Genomic DNA, 24329 nt, shown 5'->3' on the forward strand with positions numbered 1-24329 from the left:
CCAGCCACAGGGCTCAGCATCCCCCACTGGAAGGAGCGGGGCCAGACTGGGTGATGCTGGGCTGTTCTGGTGCCCTTCCCCACTCCTCACCTGGTGTGACATGACCTTGCTGGTGGGGGTCCCTGGTCCAGCCTTGGCCGGTGGTACCCACAGCTGAGACACTATGCTGGCAGCCTCGGCACCTGCCTGCACTCCCAAACCACCCCCTGGGTGACTTCACCCCCACCCCGGTCAGGCACAGCACTGGGCACTCGACCTGCAGAGATCACCTTTATTCAGACATGGTCACCTGCAGCGACCAGCAGTGCCCGAGCCCCACATTGCCACCGCCGAGACGCTCGGGGAGCTCCGAGCCATTAAATGTCCCCAGGGAAATGGGTGACAGTGGAGGCGGCCATGCCCACACCGTGAGCACCCCGCCACTGCTGCCCATCCAAACCCGCCTGGGCGGGACGAGGCTCCTGTGGCGGTGGGACGACATGCCACACCAGGGCTGGCTCCCGCTGGGCTGGCCGAGGGCACGCAGGCAGGCAGCAGGCAGGAGGGAGCCCAAGATGGGCACGGCCCCGGGTCTGGAGATGGGAAGGAGAGGGCAGCTCACGGCACAGCTGTCCCGGCCTCACCCCACGGGATCCCGGCTGCAGCCAGAGCCCACCCCCGGAGGAGCGGGCTGTCCCCATCCCCACAGTGGGGACCGTGGCCCTGGGCCGCCCCAGCGCCTGCAGAGGACTGTCAGGTGCCCAGTTCCCTGCGGAGTTTGATGATTTCCAGGAAGAGCTTCTCCTTTTCCAGCAGGATCTTCTCCTTTTGCAGCTGCAAGGTCTCCTTCTGCAACTCCAGGATCTCTGTCTGCAGCCGGTTCTGCTTCTCCCACCGCTCCCCAGCCGTGCCAACACAGCCCCCCAGGCCGGGCTGGGACCCCTCCGGTGCTGATGGGTGGCCTGAGCGGAGCAGAGAAACCTGTTAGAGCCGGCGAGGGGATGCGGAGCCACGGGGAACTGCCTGCTCCTGCCCTTTCTCTCCCCCTCGTGCCCCTGCCACTGCTGCGTGGCCCTCCCAGCCCCGCTGCTCTCCACAGGGCACCGGGCTGCAGGGCTGGGTTGGGGACACTGAAAGCAGACCCCAGGACCAACTCCCTGGCGACTGTAACGCAGCCTCCCAAAAGGTTAACCTGCAGGATCTGGCCTTTCCCCCGAGCCACCGCCGTGTGCTGCATCTGCCGGTGGGAGACGGGCAGGGCACGGCCGCCCCGGTGTGGGAGCTGGGACCGGCCAGGAGAGCGAGCGGGCCCTTCTCTTGGAAAGATGTGGGGTCTGGACAGCTTGTCCATGCCAAAGGAGGAGCTGCTGCCCGGGGAGGGCTGCTGCAGCTCCGCAACCCACCCGGCCCGGGGCCGGGGCCGGGAGCCGCAGCGAGGGTCCGGCGCGCCAGGCTCGGTGGGTGCTGGGGAGGCGGGCAGAGCCCGGCGGTAACGCGGGTGCCTCACCGTTCTCCTCCGGGGCCGGGGGGCTGGGGCTGCCTGTCCCCCTGCTCTGCATCGCCGGGCTCGCCATCGCGCTGAGGCATGGTGACACCAGCATCGGGCTCAGCGGGGCCTTGATGCGGACGGGCATGGGGGTCTCGGGGCAGCCGGCCAGTGGCACAGGGGCCATCCCCGCTGCCACCTGGATTTGCACTGAGGCGGGACAGGGACCCGCTGCCGGGAGCCCCCCAGCCGTGGGCAGGCTGGGGGTGACGGGGGCCGTGCCGGGAGGCGTCAGTCTCTCTTCCACTCTGGCCTGGGGTCCCGCCGGCAGCGAGTTCTCCTTGGAGTTGGGCTCCCCAGCGGCTGCACCAAGGAGGTTCTCTGGTGCGGGGCTAGGGGCTGGTGGGGTCCCTGGGGGGCAGAGCGGGTCGTGGCCCGGGGAGGTGCTGCTCTGGCCGTGCAGGAGCAAGTCCGGGGCGGCCTCCAGCACGCCGAGGGGGCTGCCGTCCGCCCTCGCTCTTAAGGGCGAGGCTGAGAGCAGCGGGTCCGGCAGCCCCGGGCTGGGCTTGTTGAAGAGAGCAAAGATGTTGTGGAAGAGCCTCTCCTGGGGCCGCTGGCGGAGCAGCGGGTGCTTCTCCACAGCCAGCTCCCTGCGGGCGTCTAGGACCATGTTGTGCCACTTCTTGCGGATCTCGTCGGGCGTGCGCTGGACCAGGGGGCTGAGGTTGTTGACGGCCGCCGCGATCTCCTCCCAGGCGCGCTGCCGGTCCCGCGTGTGCTTGTACCGGCCGCTCTTGGGGATCAAGATGTCCTTGCGGAGGCTGAACTCCTCCAGGATGAGGAATTTCTCCTCCTCAGAGAACTTGATGCGCTTCGACTTGGCCGCGCTCATGCTGCCCGGGTGGCGGGCGAGGAGGGGGTGAGGATGAGGATGGGTCGGGGTGGGTGCACTCACGCCGAGCACCGCTCCGCTCCCCCGCGCCTGGGGCACGCCGAGCCGGGGCTGCCGCACCGCTCGGGGCTCAGCGAGGCCGGCTGTCCCGGGGGCGCCGATGCCGGGGCGCGTCCCCCCACGCCCGGGCGCCCGGCGGGGCCCCCGGCTGCCGCCGCTCCCCTCCCGCCGGGCAGGGACCGGGCGGATGGCCGCGGGAAGCGGATGTGGCCGCGTCCTGTTCCGCGCCGGGGCGGGGCCGGTACCGGGGCGGGGCGGCGAGGGTGGCCCGGCCCGGCGGGGCGGCCCCGGGCCCGGGGCGGGACGCGGGGTCTCCACCTGCCCCCGGCTACCGGCGGCCGTGAGCCCAGGCGGCCCCCGCAGGGCCGGGAGCGGGGGGGGGCGATGCGGGGGTTTGGGGCTCCCCAGCTGCAGCCCGTTCGCCGCCCCCCGATCCCGCCCGCCTCCCCCCTGCCGCAGGCTCCCCCTCTCCCACCGCCCCTCCTGAGCGGGGAAATGAAAAGGCTTCCACGCCGGGAATGGTCTTGGCCTCTTTATTTGGGATAAAAGCCCCAGGTTGGCCATGAGCTAAAACACTGGTTAAAAAAAATAAGGTGGTGGGAGTCGAGCAGTGCAAGGGGGTGCGAGGGCTCCGGGGTGCATGTCCCCTCCTCCCAGCCAGACCCGGGGCAGGGATGCTGGGGGCAGGAGCGCTGGCACAGGCCAAGGCCGTGCTGCACTGGTGTCCTTGGGATGGAGAGTTAGAAAACACTGGGAAGGAAGTGAGTCCGTCCCGCACGGCGAGTGGGGTTCCCCTGAGTTACGCCACCGAACCGGCAGTCCTGGCTGGTGGCCAGAGCGAGCATCTGGCAAATGGAGGGATGTGGCAGTGTGAGCCAGGAGCCTCGCGGCTGCGGGGCTTGGCACGACGCTGCTCCGTGCCCAGAACTGTCAGGCAGCCCCGGATGGTGGTCCCGGCTCCACTGGTGCATTGCTCTGGCTCGGCACACGGGCCAGTCCATGCTGCGCCAGCAGCTCCTGCACCAGCACCAGCTCCTGCTCCAGCTCCTGGGCACTGCAGCCCAGTCCTGGTGCGGTGGTGGCACTTTCCCCCAGCACCTGCAGCGCTTGTGCCGCCAGCCGGGCCCTCACCAGCAGCACAGCCACGGCCACATGCAGCTTGGCACAGCCCAGTGCCTTCATCCCCCCGCGGGCAGCGGCCTCTGTGGGAGAGCAGGCAAAGGAGCTGTGAGCATGACAGGGTCCCCCCAGGCAGGACTGGCCTGGGGGATGAGGACACCAATTTGCCTGTCCTGGGGGTTTCACACTGTGCCGTACCTTGGCTCCAGCGGTGCTTGCAGTACCGCAGGTCACGCAGGATTCCAGGGCCCCCAGCCGCCAGCCAGCGCAGAGCCGAGGCACGGAGTGGGCTGCTGGCAGGCGCCTTCTCCAGGAGCTGCAGCAGGATGGGGAGCAGCTGCTGCGCCAGGGCAGCCGGCTCCGCAAAAACGTTGGGTTCATCCTCCTTGTACAGGCTGGCAGCTCTGAGGGGGCAGTCAAGGGGCAAGTGAAGCCGAGGACTAGCCCCATGGCACCCCACACTCACCCTACCCAGCCCACAGGTCTGGCAACTCACTTGTTGGTCTCCAGCTCCTCCACAATGCTCCTGAGATCTAGGACAGGAAGGTGCCACAGCAGTGAGTCGAAGGTTTCAGGGTGGTCCCCAAACTCTACCAGGAGGAGCTGCAGGAGGCTCTGGAGCCCAACATTGTCCTGCACAAAGACGCAGCCACCTGGGAGTGGCTCCCTGGGATCTGGCCGCAAGAGGCTGGCGAAACACGAGGCCTCATGCCGGACCTCCCGCTCCTCGTCTTGCAGAAGGTGAATGCCCACATTTATCAGCCTGGGGGAAGGGAAGAGAAGAAAAGGGAAGGGAAGGCCACCACACTCCCCTGAGCATCCCCAACCTGTCGGGAGAGGGGGGAAGGATGAGAGCTCCCCAGGCAATGCTTCTCTGAAGGACTTTTGTGGCGTGAAAGGCACAGACACTACCTGAAAGATCACTGCTTGGGAGAGGAGGGGCCCACCATGCAGTTTACTGCTTGTAAGGGATTGGCTACTTCTATTAAAATACCATCACAAATTTTTGTAGGCTGCAAGCTCTTAAGTGCTAGTGACTTTTGAATGAGTGGAGTTTTTAATGCCCTTTAATTTTTTGCAGAGGACATTGCATTTTGCAGGGTCAGCCTGCAACACCCCAGGGCTGTGGGCAGTGCTGCTCCCGCAAGGACTTACCGCAGAGCCACAGAGACAAGCGAGGGACAGGCAGCACGCAGGGATCGTCGCACCACATTGGCACCCGCTGTCCGCAGGGAGCAGGCAGCTGCCAGCCGCAGCACCTCGGACGAAGCAGACTGGCTGCACTGCTCCAGCGCTGTGCACCATCGCTCGGCCAGGGGCCCATCCTCAGCCCCAACCCTGTCAGAGCCCAGGGAAGGAGAGGGAATTCAGGCACACCTACCAGCTCTATCTGAGTGTCCAAAGACCACCAGCTGCCCTGAGACCACAGGACCCAGAGACAAAGCTGTGATTTCTAGGCAAGAAGTTGTGGCTATTTCCAGCAAGCACTAAGGATAAATCTGGAAGGGTCAGACAGAGTGCCCTGGCAGGGCAGGGACCTACCAGTGGGCCAGCAGCAGGCTGGCAGCACACAGCACCTGGAAGAGGAGGTCGGGGCCAGGATGCTCAGCCTCCACCATGTGCAGCAGCATCTCCAGGCATGCTGCCGAGGAGCCCTGGAGCTTACAGGAAGCTTCGTGGGACCACGATGAGGGATCTCTGTAAAGATGCAGCAAAGCCTCAAGGTACAATCTCAGGAATTCTTTGTCTCTTCTCTCTCGCAGCACCGACCCCAAGCTCTCCTAGTTGACAGTGGGAAAGAAGGTACACAGTTAGTGGCCCTGGCACTGCAGGGTGGCAACCTCAGTGCAACCAGCTGAGCACCCTGCACCCGTGCAGCCTCAGCCTGGGGAGCAGCGTGCTTCTCAGTGAGCACACAGCACCCCATCTGTGCAGTGCATTGGGGACCCTCTGCTTTACTCGGTGACTTCTGAGCCTTATCGTACCAGCAGTGTCAGCCTGAGAGCCTTCTCCAGCTCCTCACACGTTCCTTCCTCCCCAGCAATCACCCAGCTCAGGACAGCAAGCTGGACATCAGGATTTGGTTGCCGGAGAAGTGAGCAGACAGCACTGATCCGCTCGCCATCCGCCAGCTGGGCTGCCTCGCTGCACACAAAGTGGGCCATGGTTTGGTGGAGGATGGCTGAGCCCACCTGCAGAAAACCAGGATCCTCCTTCCGACACTTGGCCTTGAGTGGGGTGTGTGCCCATGAGTGGGGGTTCCTCACCTCCCACCCCCGGGCTCACTGCCAGGAAGGCCACAGCCATGATTTCCCTGGCAGGCAGCAGTACCTGCAGCTCGGCGCATCCCAGCTTTCCCCCTGGCGGGAGGCTGCCCAGCTCGGTGCTGATGGCAACACGGATGCTCTGGGTGAAGCTAGGGCTGAAGGATGAGGGTAGGAGGGCGAGGATCTGGAGGAAGGCAGCACGGACGAGTGGGCAGCGCTGGGCAGGGCTGAGCAGCCAGCCCCGTGCTTCCAGCTGCAGAACCACAGGGCGCAGAGCCTCGGCCAGCAGCCTGCGGGGAGACACGCAGCCTCATCAGGGGGCCCCCAGCACAGGCACGGGCGCTGCTTTTCGGCCAGAAAGCTGCATCTCAGCACAGAGTGACCACAGGGCCCGGGGGATGGCGTGGGACCACTCACCCCTTGGTGCTTGTAGGGGCAGCCAGCAGCGCCTGCATCTGCAGCAGACACCCGTGGACAGCGTTGTGCGAGCGGACCTGTCCAGGTGTGGCAGGGAGCTGCCGGGCCAGCTGCAGGAGGAGCCCCGGGCGCTGGGGTGGCGGGACAACCGGCACCAGTGCCTTGGCGGCCATCGCTCTCACGGCGTAGATGGGGCTCCCCGCCAGCTCCAGCAGCGGCCCCAGGAAGTGAGCAGAGGGGCTGCCGAGCAAAAAGGGCACTGCGTGGTGATGCTCCAGCTGGAGCAAACCCCCCCTCCACCAAGAGCTAGGGCCAGCCCTGGCACTGCAGGACCACCTGCTGCAGGAGCCCGTGGCCAGGGCAGAGCATCCCTGCTGCCCCCTCACCTGCTGGGGCTGTCGGCACCAGGCTGCAGCTGGGCCAGGAGGGTGAGGACAGCGTGGAGCGCGGGGCGCAGGTGGGGCCCCCCTGGTGCGGGCCCTGTGGCCGCCCCCAGCTCGCTCAGCAGCACGGTTCCCAGTTGGGGATGCTGCCAGAGGAAAGCTTGTAGGCTCACCCCCTCTGCCGGGCAGCCCTCCCCACGGCTCCGCTGCTGGCCCAGCAGCCGGGATGTGAGGGCGCCTGCAGGCACAGAGCAGAAAGCAGGGTCAAGTCCTGTCCACCCTCTGCCCGACCCCCAGCACTTCGCTCTCACCCTGAGGGGCTGCAGCGGTTCTGCAGGGATCTTTCCCCCTCGGTACTCACTGAACAGCTGGATGGCCGCGTTCCTCATGGCCCAGCACGGCGAGCTCAGGCCCCGCAGTGCCAGAGCCACCATCGGCGTGACGTGCCGCAGCAGCGCGCTGCCCAGCCCCGTGCCACGGACCAGCGTCTGCAGCACATGGAGGGCACACACCTGGGGAGAGCGTGTGGGGCTCAGCAGCACTGAGTGGGGAGGGGGCTCACACTTCCCTCCAAAGGGAAGATGGTGGGAGGAGATGGGGAAGCCATGGGGCTGTCAGCTCCCGCGCTGCCGGGATGGGTGGCATGGCCAGGGATGCAGTTTTTTGCTCACCCTGAGGTTTCTGTGCTAGCTAGCTCAGAGCTCCAGTGCAGCTCCCTTTAGGAGACCTCATTCAGATCACCCAAACAGGCTACAGCACCCAGGGGCTCAGTGCCCACCGTGCTCACCTGCGGGAGGTCGAGGGTCTGGTCCCAGTCCTGTGGCAGGGCTGTGGTGGCCAAGGCCAGCAGTGTCCTGACACAGCGGGTCAGCAGCGGCCGTGCCTGTGCTGGGGCCTCCCCGCTGACGATGCAGAGGAAGAGCATGGGGAAGCCAGCGGCACGGCGTGTGATTGAGCTGCTCCGGGGTCCACTCAGCGCTTCTAAGCCCTGAGGAACAAAACCCACCCGAGATATGGCTGGAAACTTGCTGGCTGGAGCCTGCAGCTGCTCTGCAGGGGAGGGCACCAGCTGCACCAACCCCGCACTCCATCATCTCAGTTGCCAGGTGGGTGTTTGCCTGAGAGTGGGGGGACACAGAGACATGGCTCTGAGGCTCCCCAGGGCATGGGAGGAACATGGGGCAGAATGAGCACGGTACCTGCTCCAGCATGGTCTGCGGGATGGCCTGCAGCTCCGTGTCTGGGTGGTTCAGCAGAGCAGCACAGAACTTGGTGAAGCCCATGCTGCAGCCCTCCACTGCTCCCTAGGGCAGAGCAGCGTGAGGCCCCTGTGCCCCAAAGGCTGCATCCGCCAGCACCCACTGGCCCCCAGAAACCTCTTTGCAAAGGGGAAGGAGAAAGCAAGAAGACATGATGGTGTGGGGACGTGACAGGGTTTGGCACTGGGATCCCAGCCAGGGGCTTCCAGCCATGCTCCACATCCTGCCCCAGAGCAGACGTTGCCCCCCTGTGCTCACCCTCCCTGCAGGCCAGTGAGAGCCCCTGGCTATTGCCCTGGGGCAGGGACAGGGCTGGAGGGGTGGTGAAGGGGCCGAGCCACCCCAGGTGGGACGCGCTCTTACCCAGTGCCGGCAGCGCAGCAGGATTTCCTGGAACACCCTCGCGGCTGTCTGCAGGGTGGGGAGTGGCAGGAGGGGTCCCGATCCGGCAGGCAGCGTGGGGGCCAGCAGCAGCTCAGCCAGGCCCCCCAGGAGCAGCCCTATCTCCTGGGAAGAAGCAGAAGGTCACCGAGACAGGTAGTGGGGCTGCCCCATTCCTGTCCTGCCCACTATCACCACCACAGGGAAGCACAGCGGGTGCTGCTGTCGCCCCCCAGCATGGGTGCGCTTGGTTGCCGACGCCATCAGGCAGTGTGGCTACCAGTGGGGCTACAAGCATGCACAGGCTCCGTGGCCCAGCCATTTCCCAGCCAGCTGCAAGGTGTGTGTGGCAGAGATGGCCTTTTTCCAGACAGCCTCTGGAAAGGCTGTGGAAGAGAAGCTGGGATGGGCGACTGCAAGGCTGCAAGCCAGGGGAGCTTGGCTCTGCCACAGCTGGGGTCTGTCAGTGCCTGGGAACCAGCTGGGCTGCGTAGGGCAGGCAGGCAGGTGGCTGCTTTTGGGGAGGCTGGTGGTTGCACTCTCCTTGGCAGAGGGTGAGGATGGGTGCAGCAGCTCCGAGGTAAGGGCAGAGACTTCCCTGTGTTCATCCTCAGGGAGGGTGGATGCCCCACAGGGAGTTAAAGAACCCAGCTGCTGAGGTGGGCTTGGTGGTGGGTGCCATGCTGGGCTGCCCATCTTCCCAGTGCCATGAGGAGGGGTGCCTACCTTCACTGATACCCAGCAGCAGGTCAGGATCAGGCTGTGCTCCTCTGACAGCAAGATTGAGTCCTCCTCCTCTTCCTCCTGCCCCCGGCCTTTTCCCAGCATGATGAGGGAGCCGATGGCATTCCCCATGTCTGCGAACGACGGGGCAGCAGCTGCAAAATGGAAAAGCCTGGTCTGAGTGGGGCAGTGTGGGGCAGTGCCTGCAGGGAGTGTGGGGAAGAGGGAGGGGGATGCTCCTGGGGGCTTGGGGACACCCGCTGTCCCCTGCTTAGAGTGCACATAAATGGCAGTAGTTCCTGTCCTGCAATGTGTCCCGCTCAGGACCGTGGTTTGCTTTGCCCCACTGCTCTTTCCACACCATTGCTGTAAGAGCTCTGCAGGCCCTGCTCTCCCAGCTGCTCCAACTGAGCAAGTGCCTTGCTGCTTCTGGAAGGCTTTTGCCTCAACTTCTGCTGCTGTTCTCACATGCAGTTGAGAAAGGGACCCAAAACCAGGTGCTAGCCACTCTGCTCCTGTATTTTCCCGGATCCTCTGCCCAATAGCTGGAGTGTCCTTGCCCAGGGGTCCTCCTTTGGACCTTCCAGGCCAACCTTCCCTGCCTGGCCCCACTGCTGTCCCCTGCTAGAGGCAGTGAGCCCAAAGCAAGTGCGTTTCCCGCAGGCTGGAGGGCTGCTGGGTTAAGGATGGCTGTGATGGAGGTATCAGTGGTTCCTGGGGCTGGTCACCCCCAGGGACACTCTCACCTTGCTCACTGGCGCCGGGGCCTTGCTGGCTCTGCAGTGCACCCAGGAGGAAGGAAGTGATGTCTCTCACTGTGGTCACGAGGCGGGCAAGGAGCTCCTGCCAGCTCAGTGCCAGCTCTGCTGCCCGCATGGAAGCGGCCACCTCTGGCACCTGGAGCAGGCACCTCCGCAGGGCTGCGATGGCTCCTGCACACACACCCACCTCTGGTCACAGCTGTGGCCAGGGCAGCCCCAGCCCTCCTGCCTGAGCCTGTAGCTGAAATGGCTCACGGGCAGGGGGGCTCAGGGCCCCCAGGTGAAGGCCACACTGGGCAGGTGGAGCAGTAATACAGGGGAACTGCGGCAAACACATGGCATCAGCACTGAGTTTGTGGCCTCAGTCTTGCCTATACAATTCCTGCCTGCTCCAAACTTCCAGGAAGGAGACCTGTTGCAGGAGCCTGCTGGGCTGGGGCCGTACCGTGCATCGGTGTGCTGGCTGCTGCCTGCAGCAGGTCCTGGCACGCCGCAGCGTACTGGGCTTGCAGCACGTGGAGAAGGTGCTGAGCGAAGCACAGGCCTCGGTTGGGCAGTGTCGGGGCTGCTTCAGCCTCCAGGACCAGGCTCTTCATGGTGCTGCTGTCTGACCTGGGGGAAGAGGCAGACACTGCTGTGAGAATGAGGGAGTTTTCTGCCCATCTTGTGTTATGCGGTTCCTTCCTCATCCAATGCAGGTTCCTGCACCCCAACCCTACCCAGCTCCCCACCGCAAGGCTATTTCAAACCCAAGCCATTGCTGCCCTGAGCTATCAACAAAGACTCCAGCGAGACACCGGTGCTGCCAACACACACTCCCAGGGGCTGCTGTGCCACCATGGGGAGGGGGAAGCCAGGAGCTCATACTTCTGCAGGATGGTCTTCATCAGCACGGCTCCAGCTTCAGCCTCCTGCACTCGGGGGCTGCCCAGGGCATCCTGGGCCAGCTGGAAGAGAGCCAGGGCGATGGGCTCAGGGAACGTGGCAGGGAAGTAGCGGACAAGTAGCTCCGATGCCAAGTCTCTGATCTGCCAAGACAGGAGAGGTGGGGGGAATCAAGGCATGGGAGGAGGGAAACACAGTGGGCTTTCCCTCTGAGCCTGCTCGGGGCCAAGACAGGTGTCTGTGGCCTCACCTTGTCTTTACAATGCTCACCTCATTAGTGCTGTCCTGCAAGCAGCCCAGCAGTGCCAACAAATTGGGCTGAGAGAAGAAGTCCCAGCAGCCGCTCTGCCTGGCATAGCTCAGCAGCACGGCCATGGTCCCTGCAGGGAGTATATGGGGCAGTGGGACGGGACTGGTGGGGAGCACCCCTGCAGCCGAGGGGTGATGCTCCAGGTGGGCTGCCCATACTCACGTGGGGGCTGGCCTTTCTTCCTCTCGGGGCTCCAGGTGTCTGTGCAGGTCTCCAAAACAGTGGCCAGGAGGAGCAGACCTGTCTTCTTCCTCTGATAGTTGGCGCCCGGGCTGAGTGAGGCGATGCTGAGCTGCAGCAGCCACTCCACAAAGCCTGTGGGCAAAGAGCATGGCAGCGAGTGATGCTGGACTGGGCACCCGTGTGCGAATCCCCCAGGGCTGTGATGGAGGTGCTGGGGTGGCCACCTCACCTGCTGCCTGGGCGAGCTGCCCTGCTGCCTCGCCCGGCTCGGTGCCTCGGGGTGCCTTCCCTCGCAGCTGGGCCAGCGAGCTGTCCCGCAGGCGGACCAGCGCCTTCCTCACCGCTGCCTGCAGCAGCTGCCGGAACGAGGAGGAGTCGCAGTTGAGGTTGAGGGGCAGGAACTCCTGCAGCAGCTGCACCTCAGTACCCAGGAGGGGCTGGTTGGTGCTGGGGCTGCAGCAGAGCAGACCCAGCGCCGCCAGCCGAATGCTCTCCTCGCTGGCACCCAGGCAGCAGGAGAGTCGCTCCAGCGCCTCGCCCTGCAGCGGCAGGGACCCTGCCACGCTCTTCTGCGCCTTCAGCAGCGAGACCCAAGCCCGCAGTGAGGCCGTGTCCTGGCCACTGAACTGGGTGGCCAGCGGTGTCTGTGTGGCTGGGAGCTGCCGCAGGGTCCAGGTGAGGAGGTGGTTGGTGGCATTGCTCTGCAGGATGGGCCGGGGGGAGCGGAGTGCCTGGGAGAGCAGGGGCAGCCAGTACAGCGTCCACTGCTCTGCCAGAGCCGCCTCCCCACCCCGCTGCCCGTCCTGCCGCTCGGCACACTGCTGCCGCACCAGCGCCTTGTAGACCTCGGTGGCTGCGGGACACAGGTGGTTGGTGGAGAGGCAGCTCAGGAGGTGCTGCGGCAGGTCTGGGTAGGCATCCAGCACCTGCGAGAAAGGCAGATGACCCTCATCCCCATGCCAGGCTGAAGCCTGGGTACGGTGGGGGATGGATCTGGGTACAGACCACACTGCGGTCACCCATGGCACCAAGATCTCTGGCACCCCAAGCTGCTTTTGGCCAGATTTTGGTGGGCATCCACGGGCACAGGTTCCCTCCCCACTGGCAGTGCCCAGGGATGCATCACTGTTGCTGTAGCTCACTACCCCACCAGGGATACCATCCCTTAGGTGATGTCAAAACAGCCCGCCAGGCTGGGCAGGCTGCCTGCCCGCATGGCTGAGCCTGGCAGGGGAAGGTGACATGCAGTGGACAGAGGCTGTGCCACATGGGACCAAGCCTCCCTGTTCCTGCGCCTTCCCTACCTGCTGGCTGCCCACGTAGGGGACAATGGCACACAGGGGCACGTATCTGGCTTTGATTTGCCATGGCATCGAGACCACCCTCTGCAGCATCTGTTGATAGAGGGATCTCTCCTGGTCCTGGAAGTGCTGGCACTCGAGGTGGTAGATCTCCAGGAGCAGCCGGAAGGAGTTGTGAACGAACTCAGACACCCCTTCCACCTGCGGGGAGAAGGCCAGCAGCGAGCAGGAGCAATTAGGGTGGGCTCCCTCTCGTCTTGCTGCGTCAGAAAAGACCCTTTGCTTTCCCCTGTCTATGGACTTTCAGTACTGGCTGGTAACCAAGGGGTTAGGAGCTGTGGACGTGGGGAGGGCAGGTGGTGAGCCAGCAGATGTGGACAGGCTGGGACTGCACTGGTGGAGGTGCAGGCCCAGTCTGGGGAGGGCAAAACATGAGGACACGTCCCTGCTCAGGCTGTGTGTGACAAGTGCCCCAGCCTCAGCAGTGTGGGTGCCCCTGCCCTGCCAGAGGGCAGCTGCAGGCAGCTGCAGGCAGCCGCAGGCAAGGGGGTGGTTTGGTTGGTGGAGCTGAAACAGGCAGGGCTGAGTTATGGGCAGGGGAACAGCAGCTGAGCCAGGTGAAGGAGGGGCTGTTTCTGGCTGCCCTAGCACGGGCCTTCAGGATCCCGGTCTTACCGGGGTCTCAGCATTGTCCCACACCAGCTGGGTGAGCTGCCGGAGCAGCTGGGTGTCCTGGGCCAGGATGCGGGTGCCGGTCAGGCGCCAGACGGCAGGCAGGCTGTCCCGCAGGCGCTGCAGCCACAGGGCACAGGCTGCAAGAGCAGAGAGCACCACTGCAGCCCTCGCCCGAGACTCGCCTGCACAGAGCCAGGGCGGGCTGCTGGGCTTAAGGACCCCATGCGCAAGGGGAGCAGCTTCCCCATTAGGCGCAGAAGAGCCCAAGAAGGTTAGTAGTGTCTGTTGGGCTGAATGGAGAAATTAATAGCAGTTTTCAGACCAGCTACCAAGATCCAGAAAAACATCTTCTCTGGGAGAAGATAAAGCACCACAAGGGCTCTGTGTTGCATGAGCACTGTGAACCTTTCAAACCTCCCCACCACAGCGTGGTAATCATCTCCTACCTTGGAAGCAGTAGTAGTGGCAATCCTTCTGCTCCTTGGTCAGGGCACACACAGTGGGAAAGATCACATCCAGCAGCAGGCAGGCCTGCGGGAGCACAGTGGCTCAGGCAGCGGGCAGGAGAGGGCTTTCCAGTGCGAGAAAACCCCGCCATGAGACAGGCAAAGTGAGCACTGACTAGTTTTTCTGCTCTTGTAGCAGCATTGCTAGCTTTTGCTCCCTGTCTGGAAGTTCTCAGCTCTTAAGAATTCAGGATATGCTGGAGATGGGCAGAGCTGGAGGCTACACTTGGCCCAGGGCAGCCCTAGCTTCATGCTGCAGGAGCACGGGGCAAAAGCTGCTACTGTTTTGCTTGTGCTGGGGCTACTTTTAGCAGCTCCTGGCTTCTCAGCTCCCCAGGTTCCCAGGAGAGGGAAATTCCTGCTCAGATGTCTTTGGAAAAAGCAGTCTCCTGCCTAATGCACCGTGCACAGTGGGATGTGTGGAGCTGCTGGTGCAGCCTGGCTATGTCCGCCAGGGATTCACAGCCCCTGCTAGTGGCTGCCAGCCGTCTCCAAGGGTTCTCAAGCCCTGGCTGTTGTGTTTGAGCTCTCCTACCTTGTGGGTGAAGCTCTCCAGCTGGCAGCTGAGGATGTCCATTTTGCAACATGTCAGCAAACCTCTGGTGAGCACCAGCTTCTCCAGCCCATCGGGCTCCAGGACAGGGGGGACCTCCACCACCAGCTCCCCAAACTTCAGCTCCTCTGCACCTGGTGGGAAATGGCTGCATTGCATGGCAGAAAGATGCCGAGCCCAAATGCTGTTCCAAGAGTGAACTGCCCTGGCTCATTCTGGAGTGACTATGGGAGGTGGCCTGTGGCAGCTGGGGCTCACAGACCCCAAGAGCAGGACGCTGCAGTGTCCAGCTTGCACTGCTGGTAAGTGGGACTAGCTTCTGTCCCCTCGCACCCGAACACGCCTGTCCCGGCCATCCCCTTCGCCAGAAGCCATCCCTGCCTCGGGATGGAGCACGCACCTCGGCCAGGGAGCTGGAAGAGGGCCAGCACGGCGCTGGCCCCACGCTCAGGCTGTGGGGCTGTGTTCACCAGCATGCTCAAGGCCGTGCCTGCCAGCAGCCTCGTGTCCTTGTTCGGGGCCTGGACTTGCAGAGAAGGCAAAGGCACGGCTCAAAACGCCATTTAAAACCAAACTCCATTTAACCCTCCCTCCACGCCCATGCAGGCAACTACATAGGGTCTCTCGGAAACCTCAGACACTGGAGCTGCCTCTGCAGGCTCCCCTTGGGGAGGGGCATGGGGAAAACACCCAGGAAGGACAGCATCGCTCTGCTCCTCGGCACAGGCAGTCCCTCCTGGGGGCCGTACGCACCTTCCCCCACGCCACCTCCAGCAGCAGCCCTAAGAGGCTCTGCAGGGCTTCGCTCTTCCCTGCAGCACTCCACACCAAGGGGGCCACGTCCTTCGGGAGCGCCTGGAAGAGCTGGAGACAAGCCTGGAGGAGGAGGGACAGGGCCCGTGGGGATGGCTGTCAGCATCCCTCACCTCCCAAAAAGCAGCAGTTCCCCAGGATGGCCATCTGAAGTGGTGCTGTGTGCCACACCTCTCCTGGACAATCCTTGCAGACACTGATCCTTCCCCCCTCCTCCAAAATTCAGCTCTTACCTTGACAGCCAGGTAGCCCCACGTGCTGCCGGGTGCGGGCTGGCTCTGCAGCACCCAGCGTAAGGTGGTGGCCAGACGCTGCAGCAGCGGGGCCAGGTTCTGCTGCCAGTGCTGCCGGCCCAGGCTGCTCTCCTCCATGAACATGCAAACTGCGGGCAAGGGGACAGCATCATTCCCTGGCCCTCCCAGCACTGTGCCGCAGCCAGCCCTGCTCCCAGTTAAGCTAAGGGCTGTGCTGCTGGCAAGCAGTGTGAGAATGGGGCTGGGATGCAGGGGGTGCTTTGGCTTGTCCCAGGGGGGTGGGCAGAGCCATTGGGTGTTGCTGGAACCTCTACAGAGATCCCACAGATCCAGCTGATCCCTGTGCCCCCTCCCACGAGCACAGAGGACCCAGTCTGAGTGGGCAGGAGGTATCTCTTGTGTTGGTGGTGTGGGCTGGGAGAAGCCCCTGGAGGGGAAGGAGCAGAGACTGACCTGACTGAAGGTCCCCAGGAGACAGCACCTGCAGGGACAGAAGGACAGTTTGTCCCGAATGGTGACACGCTGGGGTTCAGTCCCTTGGGCAGGAGGGTCCTGCCTGTGCCAGAAGCTGTCCCAGGGATGAGCGAAGGGCTGGTGTGACAGGCAGCCACATGTCACCAGCTGCAAGCAAGGGCGAGCCCCCAGCACAGTAGAAAGAGAAGCAAAGGACCTCAGGCAGCCCAAACCAGGGGGCCCCTGTCACACATGGGCTCCAGTCAAGCCCCTGCAAAATCTGTGCCACCGCACAACTGGGGTGCTCTCACCTCTCCCTCCAGGCCAGCCAGCAGCATGCCCACCTCCCGGGCCAGCAGGGCTTCCTTCCCCACCGCCAGCTGGGTCACGATCTGCCGAGAGACACCCCGAGTCAGCCGCTCTGACCCCCAAGAGACACCAGCTGCAATCCACCTTCGGGGAGCTCTGCGGTGTCACCGTGGCCCCTTTGCTGGTAAGGACGCGCTGCACCGGAGCTGCGCCGGTGGCAGGCACAGCCGGGCGAGATCACTGCTTGCACTTGTGGCTAAAAGAGCTCTGAAGTCACAGCTCAGCTGGTTGTGTTACAGACCTGTTCCAGTTTCTGGAAGGAGCTGGAGCTGCCGGTTGCTTCCATCTGGAAAGCCAGGACGCAGCGGAGCAGGGGCCGTGCCTCCGCCTCGCCCAGCGCCCGCAGACCCTCACCCAGCGCCCGCGACAGCAGGAGAGCCTCCTCCAGGTGCTTGTCTTTGCATCTCTTGGCAGTACTCCTGGAACAGGAAGGGGATGGCGGTGAGGGTACCCCGGCTCTGTGGGGATGGGGTGGAGATACCCCAGCTTGGTGGAGATTAGGCTTGGGGTGCCCTGGTTCAATGTGGATTGGAAAGGGGGTACCCCAGTTCGATTTGGATTGGGGTGAGGGTGCCTCGTCTTGGTGGGGATTAGGGTTGGGGTACCCCAGTTTGATTTAGATGGGGTAGGGGTGCCCCAGCTTGAGAGGGGTTAGGGTTGGGGTGCCCCAGGGTGTATGCTCTTCTCTCCCAACTGCACTGAGCATTGCACAGGGCAGAGTGTGGGGAGGGGGGGGTGAAACCCCTCAAAACTCAAAAACTCAGCGTCCACAACCCAGCCTGTTCTGGCGAACGCAAGCCCTTTGCGGGGCGGGGGGGGCAGGAGGACCCAAAAAATCCTAAAACTTGCTGCCCAGCTTCTGCAGAGCGGGTTGAAGGAGATGAGGGCAAGTGGGGGTGGCTCGGTCGCCCCATGCGGGGACAGAGCCCCCCCCCCCTCCCCCCTCCCTCCCCCCCTCCCGAACCGCGCCTGGGGTCGCTCGGGGGCTCCGCGCCCGGTACCCGCGCCCGGGGGGATGCTCGGGGGCTCCGCGCCGGGGGATCCCCGGGAGACCCGCGCCGGGGGGATGCCGGGGTCCCCCCGCCCAGGGTCCGCCCTCTTACCCCGCGAATTGCCGCAGGCAGCGCAGGCAGGAGAGCACCGGCTGGGCGATGCCCAGCGCCCCGTAGAAGGCGGCGCAGGCCCGCGCCTCCCGCTCGGCGCCCGCGGCCGGTGCCGCCGCCATAGAGCTCTGCGCGCCGCTGCCGGCTCAGCGGCCCCCCCTAGCGCTGCCCCCACTGCCGCTGCCCCGGCCGCCGGGCGCGGCCCCGGCGCGGTGGAAGCTCCCGGCAGCGCCGGTGGTGGCGAAGGCTGCAGAGTCGGGGATTAAAAAGCAACAGCTGCAAGTGCTGCCCGAGCGAGAGCCCCGGAGGGGCTGAAGGCGGGGGGCTGGTGCGTGCGGCCGGACGGCGTGAGGTGGTGCCTGGTAAGAGGTCGGAAATACCAAATGCAGTCTTCAGGGTGAAACAGTAGTCTCACTCCATCGTGCCTCGTTGAATTAGAGGAGGTTTGCCCCCCCCCCCCCCCCCCCCCCCCTCGAGTCGTCCTGCTACACCATGGCACCATCCCCGTTAGCCAGCATCCCTGTTAGCCAGCATCTCTTTTAGCCAGCATCTCTGTTAGCCGGCATCCCTGTTAGCCAGCATCTCTGTTAGCCAGCATCTCTGTTAGCCGGCATCCCTGTTAGCCAGCATCTCTGTTAGCCAGCATCTCTGTTAGCCAGCATCCCTGTTAGCCATCATCTCTGTTAGCCAGAATCTCTGTTAGCCAGCATCCCTGTTAGCCAGCATCCCTGTTAGCCAGCATCTCTGTTAGCCAGCATCCCTATTAACACGATTAGACAGTGGAGGGACTCTGCTTCTTCCTGTGGGATGGAATGGCCTTTGGGGAGAGAAACAGATTTATCATAACACTTGATGTTAATTATCATCAAATCAAAAATATTTTATTTGGGTTCTTTTTGTCAGTTGGAACAGGGTTCAACTATTTTAACAGGCATGATTTTAAGATGACCTTTAAGAGTCCCTTTCAACCCAAATCATTCTGTGATTTCTGTGTCTTTATTAAACACAGTTATAACTCCTGACTAACACATCCTACTGAACTTCACCCAGCACCTACTGAGAAAGTGTTTCTTGCTGGTTTTGACCTTGAAGGATTGTTTTTTCCCTGGGTTGTTTCTCACAGTGGCACTGGGGCAAGCAATGGGCATCAGCCTCTTGGGTGACAGCCTGGGCAGCACAGGAGAGCACAGCTGGGACAGGCCAGCGTCTGTGCTGGGTGACCAGGAGGATGCTGAGATGTGGCTCCCTGGGTGAGCGCTGTGCTTGTGGACTGAGGGACCCCGGCCTGTAGTTTTTGGCAACATTTGAACATTTGCCAGCAGCAGCATCTGTCTCTGTTTCACTTTAGAAATCAACCTAGAAGCCCAAATCCACCCAGGGGTCCAGGTTTGCCCAGACTGCTGCCAATATCAACCAGTGAAGCAGCCCAGGATTTACCCCAGGCAAGGCAGAGCAGTACAGGAGGACAGTCACTCGGGCCTGCTCCTCTGTTCCCTGAGCACCATGGCCACCTCACATGGGCAATGAGGGAGTGGGGGAAGTGCTGCCAAACCAGAGGTCTCACAGGTGCCAGCACCCAGGCAGGGGCAAGGTAGAGGAGGGTGCTCCTGTGTTTTAGGGTCTCCAGAGCTCCCATTCCCATCCCCTTGTGCTGACTGCAGAAGGGAGGGGCAGAGGAGGGCGAGGGGGATTTTTCTGGTTTCACCATAGGAAGGATTTTCAAACCCTATAAATTCACTTTTGACAAGTGAATGGCTAAAGCAGATTAACCTTTTTGCTAATCCTCTATAATGGCTTTGGAATCTCCTTAACCAATAAGAAAATGATAAGAGCCTGTTTCTTTTCTTTTTATCTATATCTATATTGTCCTCCCTTGTCTGCATTTTTTTCTTTCTTGTTTTATTTTCCTTTCCTTTTCTAATATGAAATAGCCCAGAGATCCTATCTTCTGGAGGCTCGGTAAACAGAACATCAATAATCCCTTTCCTTTATTCCTCTCCGGTAACAGGGTGCAGAGAAGTGTCTGCCGATTGGGATTTGATTACCAGCAGCTATCAAAAGTCTCTTTGTAAGATCTGGGTCCTAAATCCCATAATTCTTTGATAAAAGAAGTATTACCAGTCCATTTTCTGAAGTGAAAGGTATGGGAGGAATGAAAGAAAGCAATCAGCAGAGATCCTAATAGGCTAAGTGTATGTGTGGTGAGAAGTCAGGGACGGGCAGGGGAGGCCAGGGAAAAGCCTCCTTTGTTAAGGATGGGGAAAGAGAATTAATCTGCTTCGGGCATATGATTATTACAGCTGAGAGCAGAAGGGGTTGGATCCTGTGCTTGCCCATGGCACGTCCCTGCTCACCTGCCCTATGGTCCCTCTGGACCAGCACAGTGTGGGGAGCAGAACCTGGCCCTACATCCATCTCCCATGACAATGTTTGGGTACGTGCACAAAAACCAGGAGCAGTTTGCGATGATCCCTGGTGTTAGTGCATCCCCAGTGCCTCTCTGGAGCTCTGGCACCTTGGCAGGAGAGCAGCAAACATGTCCAGACCAGACAGCTACAAAGGCCTGACCCTCTCAAACCTATGGCAAGTATGTAAAGCACAGTTATGATTTATGCTATGCCATTGGAATAGCTGAAGGAGTGACAAACAAAGGGATGGAAGGAAAAATAGTTGTTTGGTTTTAAGTGAGATTTTACAGATTTGAGGGTCACAGGTAAAGTGGCTATGGGGCATCTCTTTCTGGCACGAGGAGATCAGCAGGGTGGGGAAAAGCAGGCAGAAAGCAGGGCCAAGGAGAAAAGAATGGTGGCTGAGAGGGGGCTCTCCTGGAGACTGGCTCTCATTTTTGCACGATGCTGGAGGAGTTCCTGGGCTGTTCAGTGTGAAGCCACGAGGTGCCACAAGGACCTTTGATGTGCAGTGGTTTAACAGCACTCACCTGTGTGTCTCGTCCTCATGAGTGGAACTGGTATCTTCTCTCCCCTGCAAAGAAAGACCAAGTGAGAGTGTTCCCCACGTGAGCTCCTGAAGACTTGCTACTCTCCTTGGCTTAAACTGCACTGGGGGCAAGAGAACTTGAGTTTAAACTTTCCTAAACAACCTGAGCTCAACCACACCTTCTCTATTTTAATTCCAGCTACTCATTTCATTTATAAACCCAAGATGGAAGATGTCCTCTCTCCTTTGGGTTGCATCTGCCAGGCCTTGCTGTTTGCCCTCAGGAGGGTTGGTGCCAGGCATCCCCTCCCACCCTGAGTCACACCGCTCTTGGCTGTAGCCTTACCCCAGTTTCTCTTGCCGGACAGAAGAAGTTGGGCATTGAACTAACAGAGCTTTGAGGAAGCTGTTGGCTCACTGAACCGCCCATTAGCTGTGGCACTGAGACCATGTTCCTGCCCGAGCTGCTGCAGGACCTTGCTGCCTGCCTGCCTGCACACAGAGAGAGACGGCAGCAATCCTCCCCTTCCCGTCCCAACGCCGAGCAGGGGTACGACTTGGCTCTACAGGAGGTAGCCACATGCCACTAAACTATGCCACAGAGCTGCTGTGAGCTGCCAGTAATCCAATTTATTAAGGGCTTTGAATTCTTACAAATAATATGTTGGATACATGCAAAGCATCAGCATTATCACTGTGATTAGGGCAGTGGAGGTAGGGGAAAGGGGAAGGAGGGAAAATACAATTTCTCTTTCAGCAGAAAATAAATCAACTTTTGCAGAGAGTTCTGGTACAGTCAAAGGCTGCACTATCATTAAAAATTATTTTTTATTAAGCTGAACTCTCTCCTCTCTCATATTGTATGATATGACAGCTCTCTTTTGATGGGAAAGCTTTCATTTGGCCAGAGAAAGGGATAATTTGCTTCTTTTAAGGAGTTAATCCTCTGGTCCATTTCCGGGCTGGGAACAGCTATCCTCCCCCTTCCTTGGATCGGAGGCTGCAGCACAATGGAGATCATAACCACCTCAAATCTACACCCGAGATGGAGAAATCAGATTTCCTTCTCCAGTCATTTCTGTGGGATTAGCTAAATCTTAGATCCACACTAACCCTTCACAAAGCTGCCAAGATTAGTTAGAATTTATTTTATTCACAGGGGGGTTTATGGTTTTCTTTCCAAAGGGATTATATATCTCTATATATATATTTAGGGTGGCTTCAGTCATAAAGCAGGCAGGTTAGAGGAGAAAAAGTGCGTGTGCGTATAAAATAAAAACTCAGCTGTGATAATGACAGCCACTTGAAATGCCAAGACAAAGCAGCAATTCTGGACGGCTTCACCAGCCCATTTTAAAAGCTATGTAAGCTGTCTTTTTCCTTGCGAGACCCCACTCTGGAGTTAGTGCAAGGAGAGCAAACCCCACTCAGCCTGGGCTGCCCATTCCCGTGGCTGCTGCTGCTGGCAGAGGATGTCTTCGGAACCAGCACTGGATGCCAGCGCTGGCAGGAGAGGCCTCAAGAAGCCGTGTTCATTCAGCATCGAGGACATCCTCTCCAGCCCAGCAGAGAAGAGCCCACAGGTCCTGGTCCCACTGTGCCTCCGGAGCATCTTGGACTGCACACCCAAGGGACTGTGTGATCTGGAGACCATCCCGGCCAGCTCCCTGCAGGAGGAGGAGGAGGAGGAGGAGGAAGAGCTGGAAGGGACAGGCTGCAACTGCTGCTGCTGTTCTCACACGAGCACCCGTTCCCTGCAGGACTCATCGAGTTGGCTGGGTGAGTGTTTGGGTTTGATTCATGGTGTAGGGCTCATGGAGAGGCTGGTGCCAGAGCTGGGCAGAGGGGAAAACCTGGGTGTTTGAGTGACAATATAGCATCTGGCCTGCCACCGTGGTGGTCTCAGACCCCAGCTCCGGTGAGCTAAGCTCTGCTCTCAGCATGGCTCCCAAGAGCAGGCACTTTTACCTGCAGTGCTACTGGGGTTTTAAAAGCAGCAGGTGCTGTTTATTACTGGATGTTACTTGTTTAGTGTAAAATGCTTGAGAGGATGATGCTTCTAGGAGTGGAAGTTCTCTGTGGAGTGTGGGGCCCCATGGTTATGCTGCCCATGTGTAGAGCCGTGCTTGTGCTTCCTGACAACACAGGCCCTGGGGAACCTCACGGGTCCTTTAAGGAAAAGTTTTTGGCTACATCCAGCAAAATTGCTGCATCTGGGGGAGAAAAAAAAAAAAAAAAGTGGCAAACCCTTTAAAATGCAGTTCAAGAGCATCCTGAAAATTCAGAAATCCCCCGTGTCAGGACTGAAACACAGCTCTTCGCAAGGCTGTGAGTTTCCAGCTATTTTTGGGAGCTGGCCATAGTGCAACTAACTGGTAAGTATACAAGGAAGACCTGCATGGTGATCACATACCTCGTCACCCAGACCAGCTGGCCGGCTGCCTCCTTCCAAAAAACAGGCATGGATGCAGCTTGTGCCTGAACTGCTCTGAGCAAGATGGGTGTTTCAGTCTCCCACCTAACACTGCTGCTGTACCTCTCCCCTTCCAGACACCCGGTTCCCCTGGCCCATGCGGCTCTTCCACTCAGCAGTCAGGGTCTGTAAGAGTCCCCAGGGGAACCCAAGTGAGCTGCAGACTTTCCACCAGATCCAGCGCCGGACACGCCGGCATCGCACCATATTCACCGAGGACCAGCTGCAAGCCCTGGAGACACTTTTCCATCAGAACCAGTACCCGGACGTCATCACCCGCGAGCACCTGGCAAACCGCATTCACTTGAAGGAGGAGAGAGTAGAGGTGAGATCCTGCCAGTTGGTGAGGTGCTGTTTGCTGCAACCCCCCAGGAACAGAGACTGGGGCATTGTGCTATCTTTTTCAGGAGCTGCAAACCCAGGGCCTCATTTTAAAAAAACATTCTTGGGTATTAGACAAAACACGGTTTAAGTTTGGCAAGCAACGGAACAACATAAACCAGTTCTGCTGGGCTGATTGATTCTGGTATCCATTCCCATAAACTCACACACTCCCTCTTCCCTAGAGTCACCTATATAAACACACAGACATGCCCCATTCTGCTCATCCCCTGCACCCAAATGTATATTCCTTATTTATGTGATTTGCGTGACTTCTGAATTTTCCATGGGGAGGTCCCAGCTCCCTTGTGCCCCTTACATGCATCTGAGCAGGATTGTACGGGAATGACTGGTTAAATCTTGTATCAGACTTTCATATTGGGAAATGTATTACAGTATCCTAAAGCTTACGCTGTAGTCCACGAGTGTAACTGTCTGCCCCCCCTGCAAGTGACACATGAAATGTAGAAGTTCTTGTTTTCCGCTTTCTAGGTTTGGTTTAAAAACCGGCGGGCCAAGTGGCGGCATCAGAAGAGGGTGTCTGCTTCAGCACTGGTCCTTCAAGGTACCAAGAAGCCCTCGGAGGAGAGCTGTTAGACCACATGGCAGCAGATGAACATCGAGAGCATCCATTTCCCATAGCTGACAGGTTCTATAGAGGGGCAACCCGAGGGGGACTGATGAAGCAAAAGGGAATCTCTGTGATTCCCAGTGGACGGGTAAAAGCAGACACGGCACTTTCCTGTGCCAGTTTCTGCCAAACCTGGTTCACGTGGCAAATAACTCACCAGGCATGACCCTCAGATGCTTAAGCAGAAACCACTGCCAAAAGCCCGTGCTGGGGACAGAGCTGTACCAGTGTTACATGTGTGTGCTTCAACAGAAGGGGAGACTCACCTTCTTGTCTTTGCTCTGTGCAGGTAGTATTTGTGCTTGTTTTACTACTGTAGATTTGCGAAATACCCTGCAAATTAATGTTTCCTATTTTCGGCACCTCGGTTACATCTAGAGTTGCTTCTGGGCTTGAGTTTACTGGACAGAAAGGAACACGGATTTCTCCCTACAGCCCGTGGGAGAGGTAATCCATCCATCTGCTGTGGTGAGAGGGGCTGGCACTGCGAGTGTTCAGCTCACCTCTGTCGCCAGCCCATGTCTGTGCAAGTGGTGTCGGTGTCCCCAGCAGGGTCAAAGGGGAACCCAGTCCTGTAAAGCTGTGAGAGAAATAAAGCTGTCCCATCACCTCTGTGCGTGCCGTGGAGAGCCGGCGGGGGGGGCCCAGGCCATACGTGCCACCAGTGCCTGCTTGCCGCTGGGCCTCCGCCTGCCCCACGGCCCCCGGGAGGCTTCCACAGCCCTCGAGCACCCAGGCGGCGGTGCCCGGTCCCCGCGGTGCTTCTGAGGAGCCC

At 60.4% G+C, this 24329-nt stretch overlaps 3 protein-coding genes across 4 annotated transcripts; 1 reads left to right on the top strand and 2 right to left on the bottom strand.

The window, feature by feature from the left end:
- Positions 1-251: 251 nt before the first annotated feature.
- Positions 252-2589, bottom strand: LOC141967280 (uncharacterized). Its single transcript, XM_074920910.1, has 2 exons — positions 1487-2589; positions 252-941 (listed from the first exon to the last, which is right to left on the bottom strand). The coding sequence occupies exons 1-2, from the start codon at positions 2355-2357 to the stop codon at positions 733-735; spliced, it is 1080 nt and encodes a 359-aa protein (XP_074777011.1). The 5' UTR covers positions 2358-2589; the 3' UTR covers positions 252-732.
- A 384-nt stretch (positions 2590-2973) lies between these two features.
- LOC141967275 (tRNA (32-2'-O)-methyltransferase regulator THADA-like) lies at positions 2974-17254 on the bottom strand. Its single transcript, XM_074920900.1, has 31 exons — positions 17133-17254; positions 16271-16448; positions 15972-16052; positions 15661-15688; positions 15187-15335; positions 14894-15016; positions 14541-14661; positions 14123-14274; positions 13528-13612; positions 13082-13218; positions 12410-12607; positions 11335-12031; positions 11085-11237; positions 10883-10992; positions 10595-10755; positions 10173-10339; positions 9713-9898; positions 8970-9121; positions 8226-8369; positions 7803-7907; positions 7391-7591; positions 6965-7115; positions 6607-6841; positions 6221-6460; positions 5868-6093; positions 5522-5728; positions 5079-5317; positions 4692-4874; positions 4033-4299; positions 3735-3940; positions 2974-3619 (listed from the first exon to the last, which is right to left on the bottom strand). The coding sequence occupies exons 1-31, from the start codon at positions 17252-17254 to the stop codon at positions 3348-3350; spliced, it is 5676 nt and encodes a 1891-aa protein (XP_074777001.1). The 3' UTR covers positions 2974-3347.
- Positions 17255-21246: 3992 nt separating this feature from the next.
- GSC2 (goosecoid homeobox 2) lies at positions 21247-24013 on the top strand. Of its 2 annotated transcripts, XM_074921382.1 has the most exons (3): positions 21247-21848; positions 22620-22867; positions 23416-24013. In XM_074921382.1, the coding sequence occupies exons 1-3, from the start codon at positions 21542-21544 to the stop codon at positions 23518-23520; spliced, it is 660 nt and encodes a 219-aa protein (XP_074777483.1). In that variant the 5' UTR covers positions 21247-21541; the 3' UTR covers positions 23521-24013. The 2 variants fall into 2 exon arrangements, with proteins under 2 accessions (XP_074777483.1, XP_074777482.1); XM_074921381.1 differs by lacking the exon at positions 23416-24013 and having other exon boundaries at positions 22620-23014.
- Positions 24014-24329: the final 316 nt, after the last annotated feature.

The sequence above is a fragment of the Athene noctua genome, chromosome 17, assembly GCF_965140245.1.
Source record: "Athene noctua chromosome 17, bAthNoc1.hap1.1, whole genome shotgun sequence".
NCBI lineage: Eukaryota > Metazoa > Chordata > Aves > Strigiformes > Strigidae > Athene > Athene noctua.

Excerpts from the sequence above, each read along its gene's own strand:
- LOC141967280 (XM_074920910.1), bottom strand. The coding sequence starts at position 2,357 with ATGAGCGCGGCCAAGTCGAAGCGCATCAAGTTCTCTGAGGAGGAGAAA. Across the intron at positions 942-1,486 it reads CCCGGCCCCGGAGGAGAACG|GCCACCCATCAGCACCGGAG; the intron begins GTGAGGCACCCG and ends TGCTCCGCTCAG.
- LOC141967275 (XM_074920900.1), bottom strand. The coding sequence starts at position 17,254 with ATGGCGGCGGCACCGGCCGCGGGCGCCGAGCGGGAGGCGCGGGCCTGC. Across the intron at positions 11,238-11,334 it reads GCAGCTCGCCCAGGCAGCAG|GCTTTGTGGAGTGGCTGCTG; the intron begins GTGAGGTGGCCA and ends CTTTGCCCACAG. Across the intron at positions 6,842-6,964 it reads CGCGGCCATCCAGCTGTTCA|GCGCCCTCACATCCCGGCTG; the intron begins GTGAGTACCGAG and ends CTGTGCCTGCAG.
- GSC2 (XM_074921381.1), top strand. The coding sequence starts at position 21,542 with ATGTCTTCGGAACCAGCACTGGATGCCAGCGCTGGCAGGAGAGGCCTC. Across the intron at positions 21,849-22,619 it reads GGACTCATCGAGTTGGCTGG|ACACCCGGTTCCCCTGGCCC; the intron begins GTGAGTGTTTGG and ends CTCCCCTTCCAG.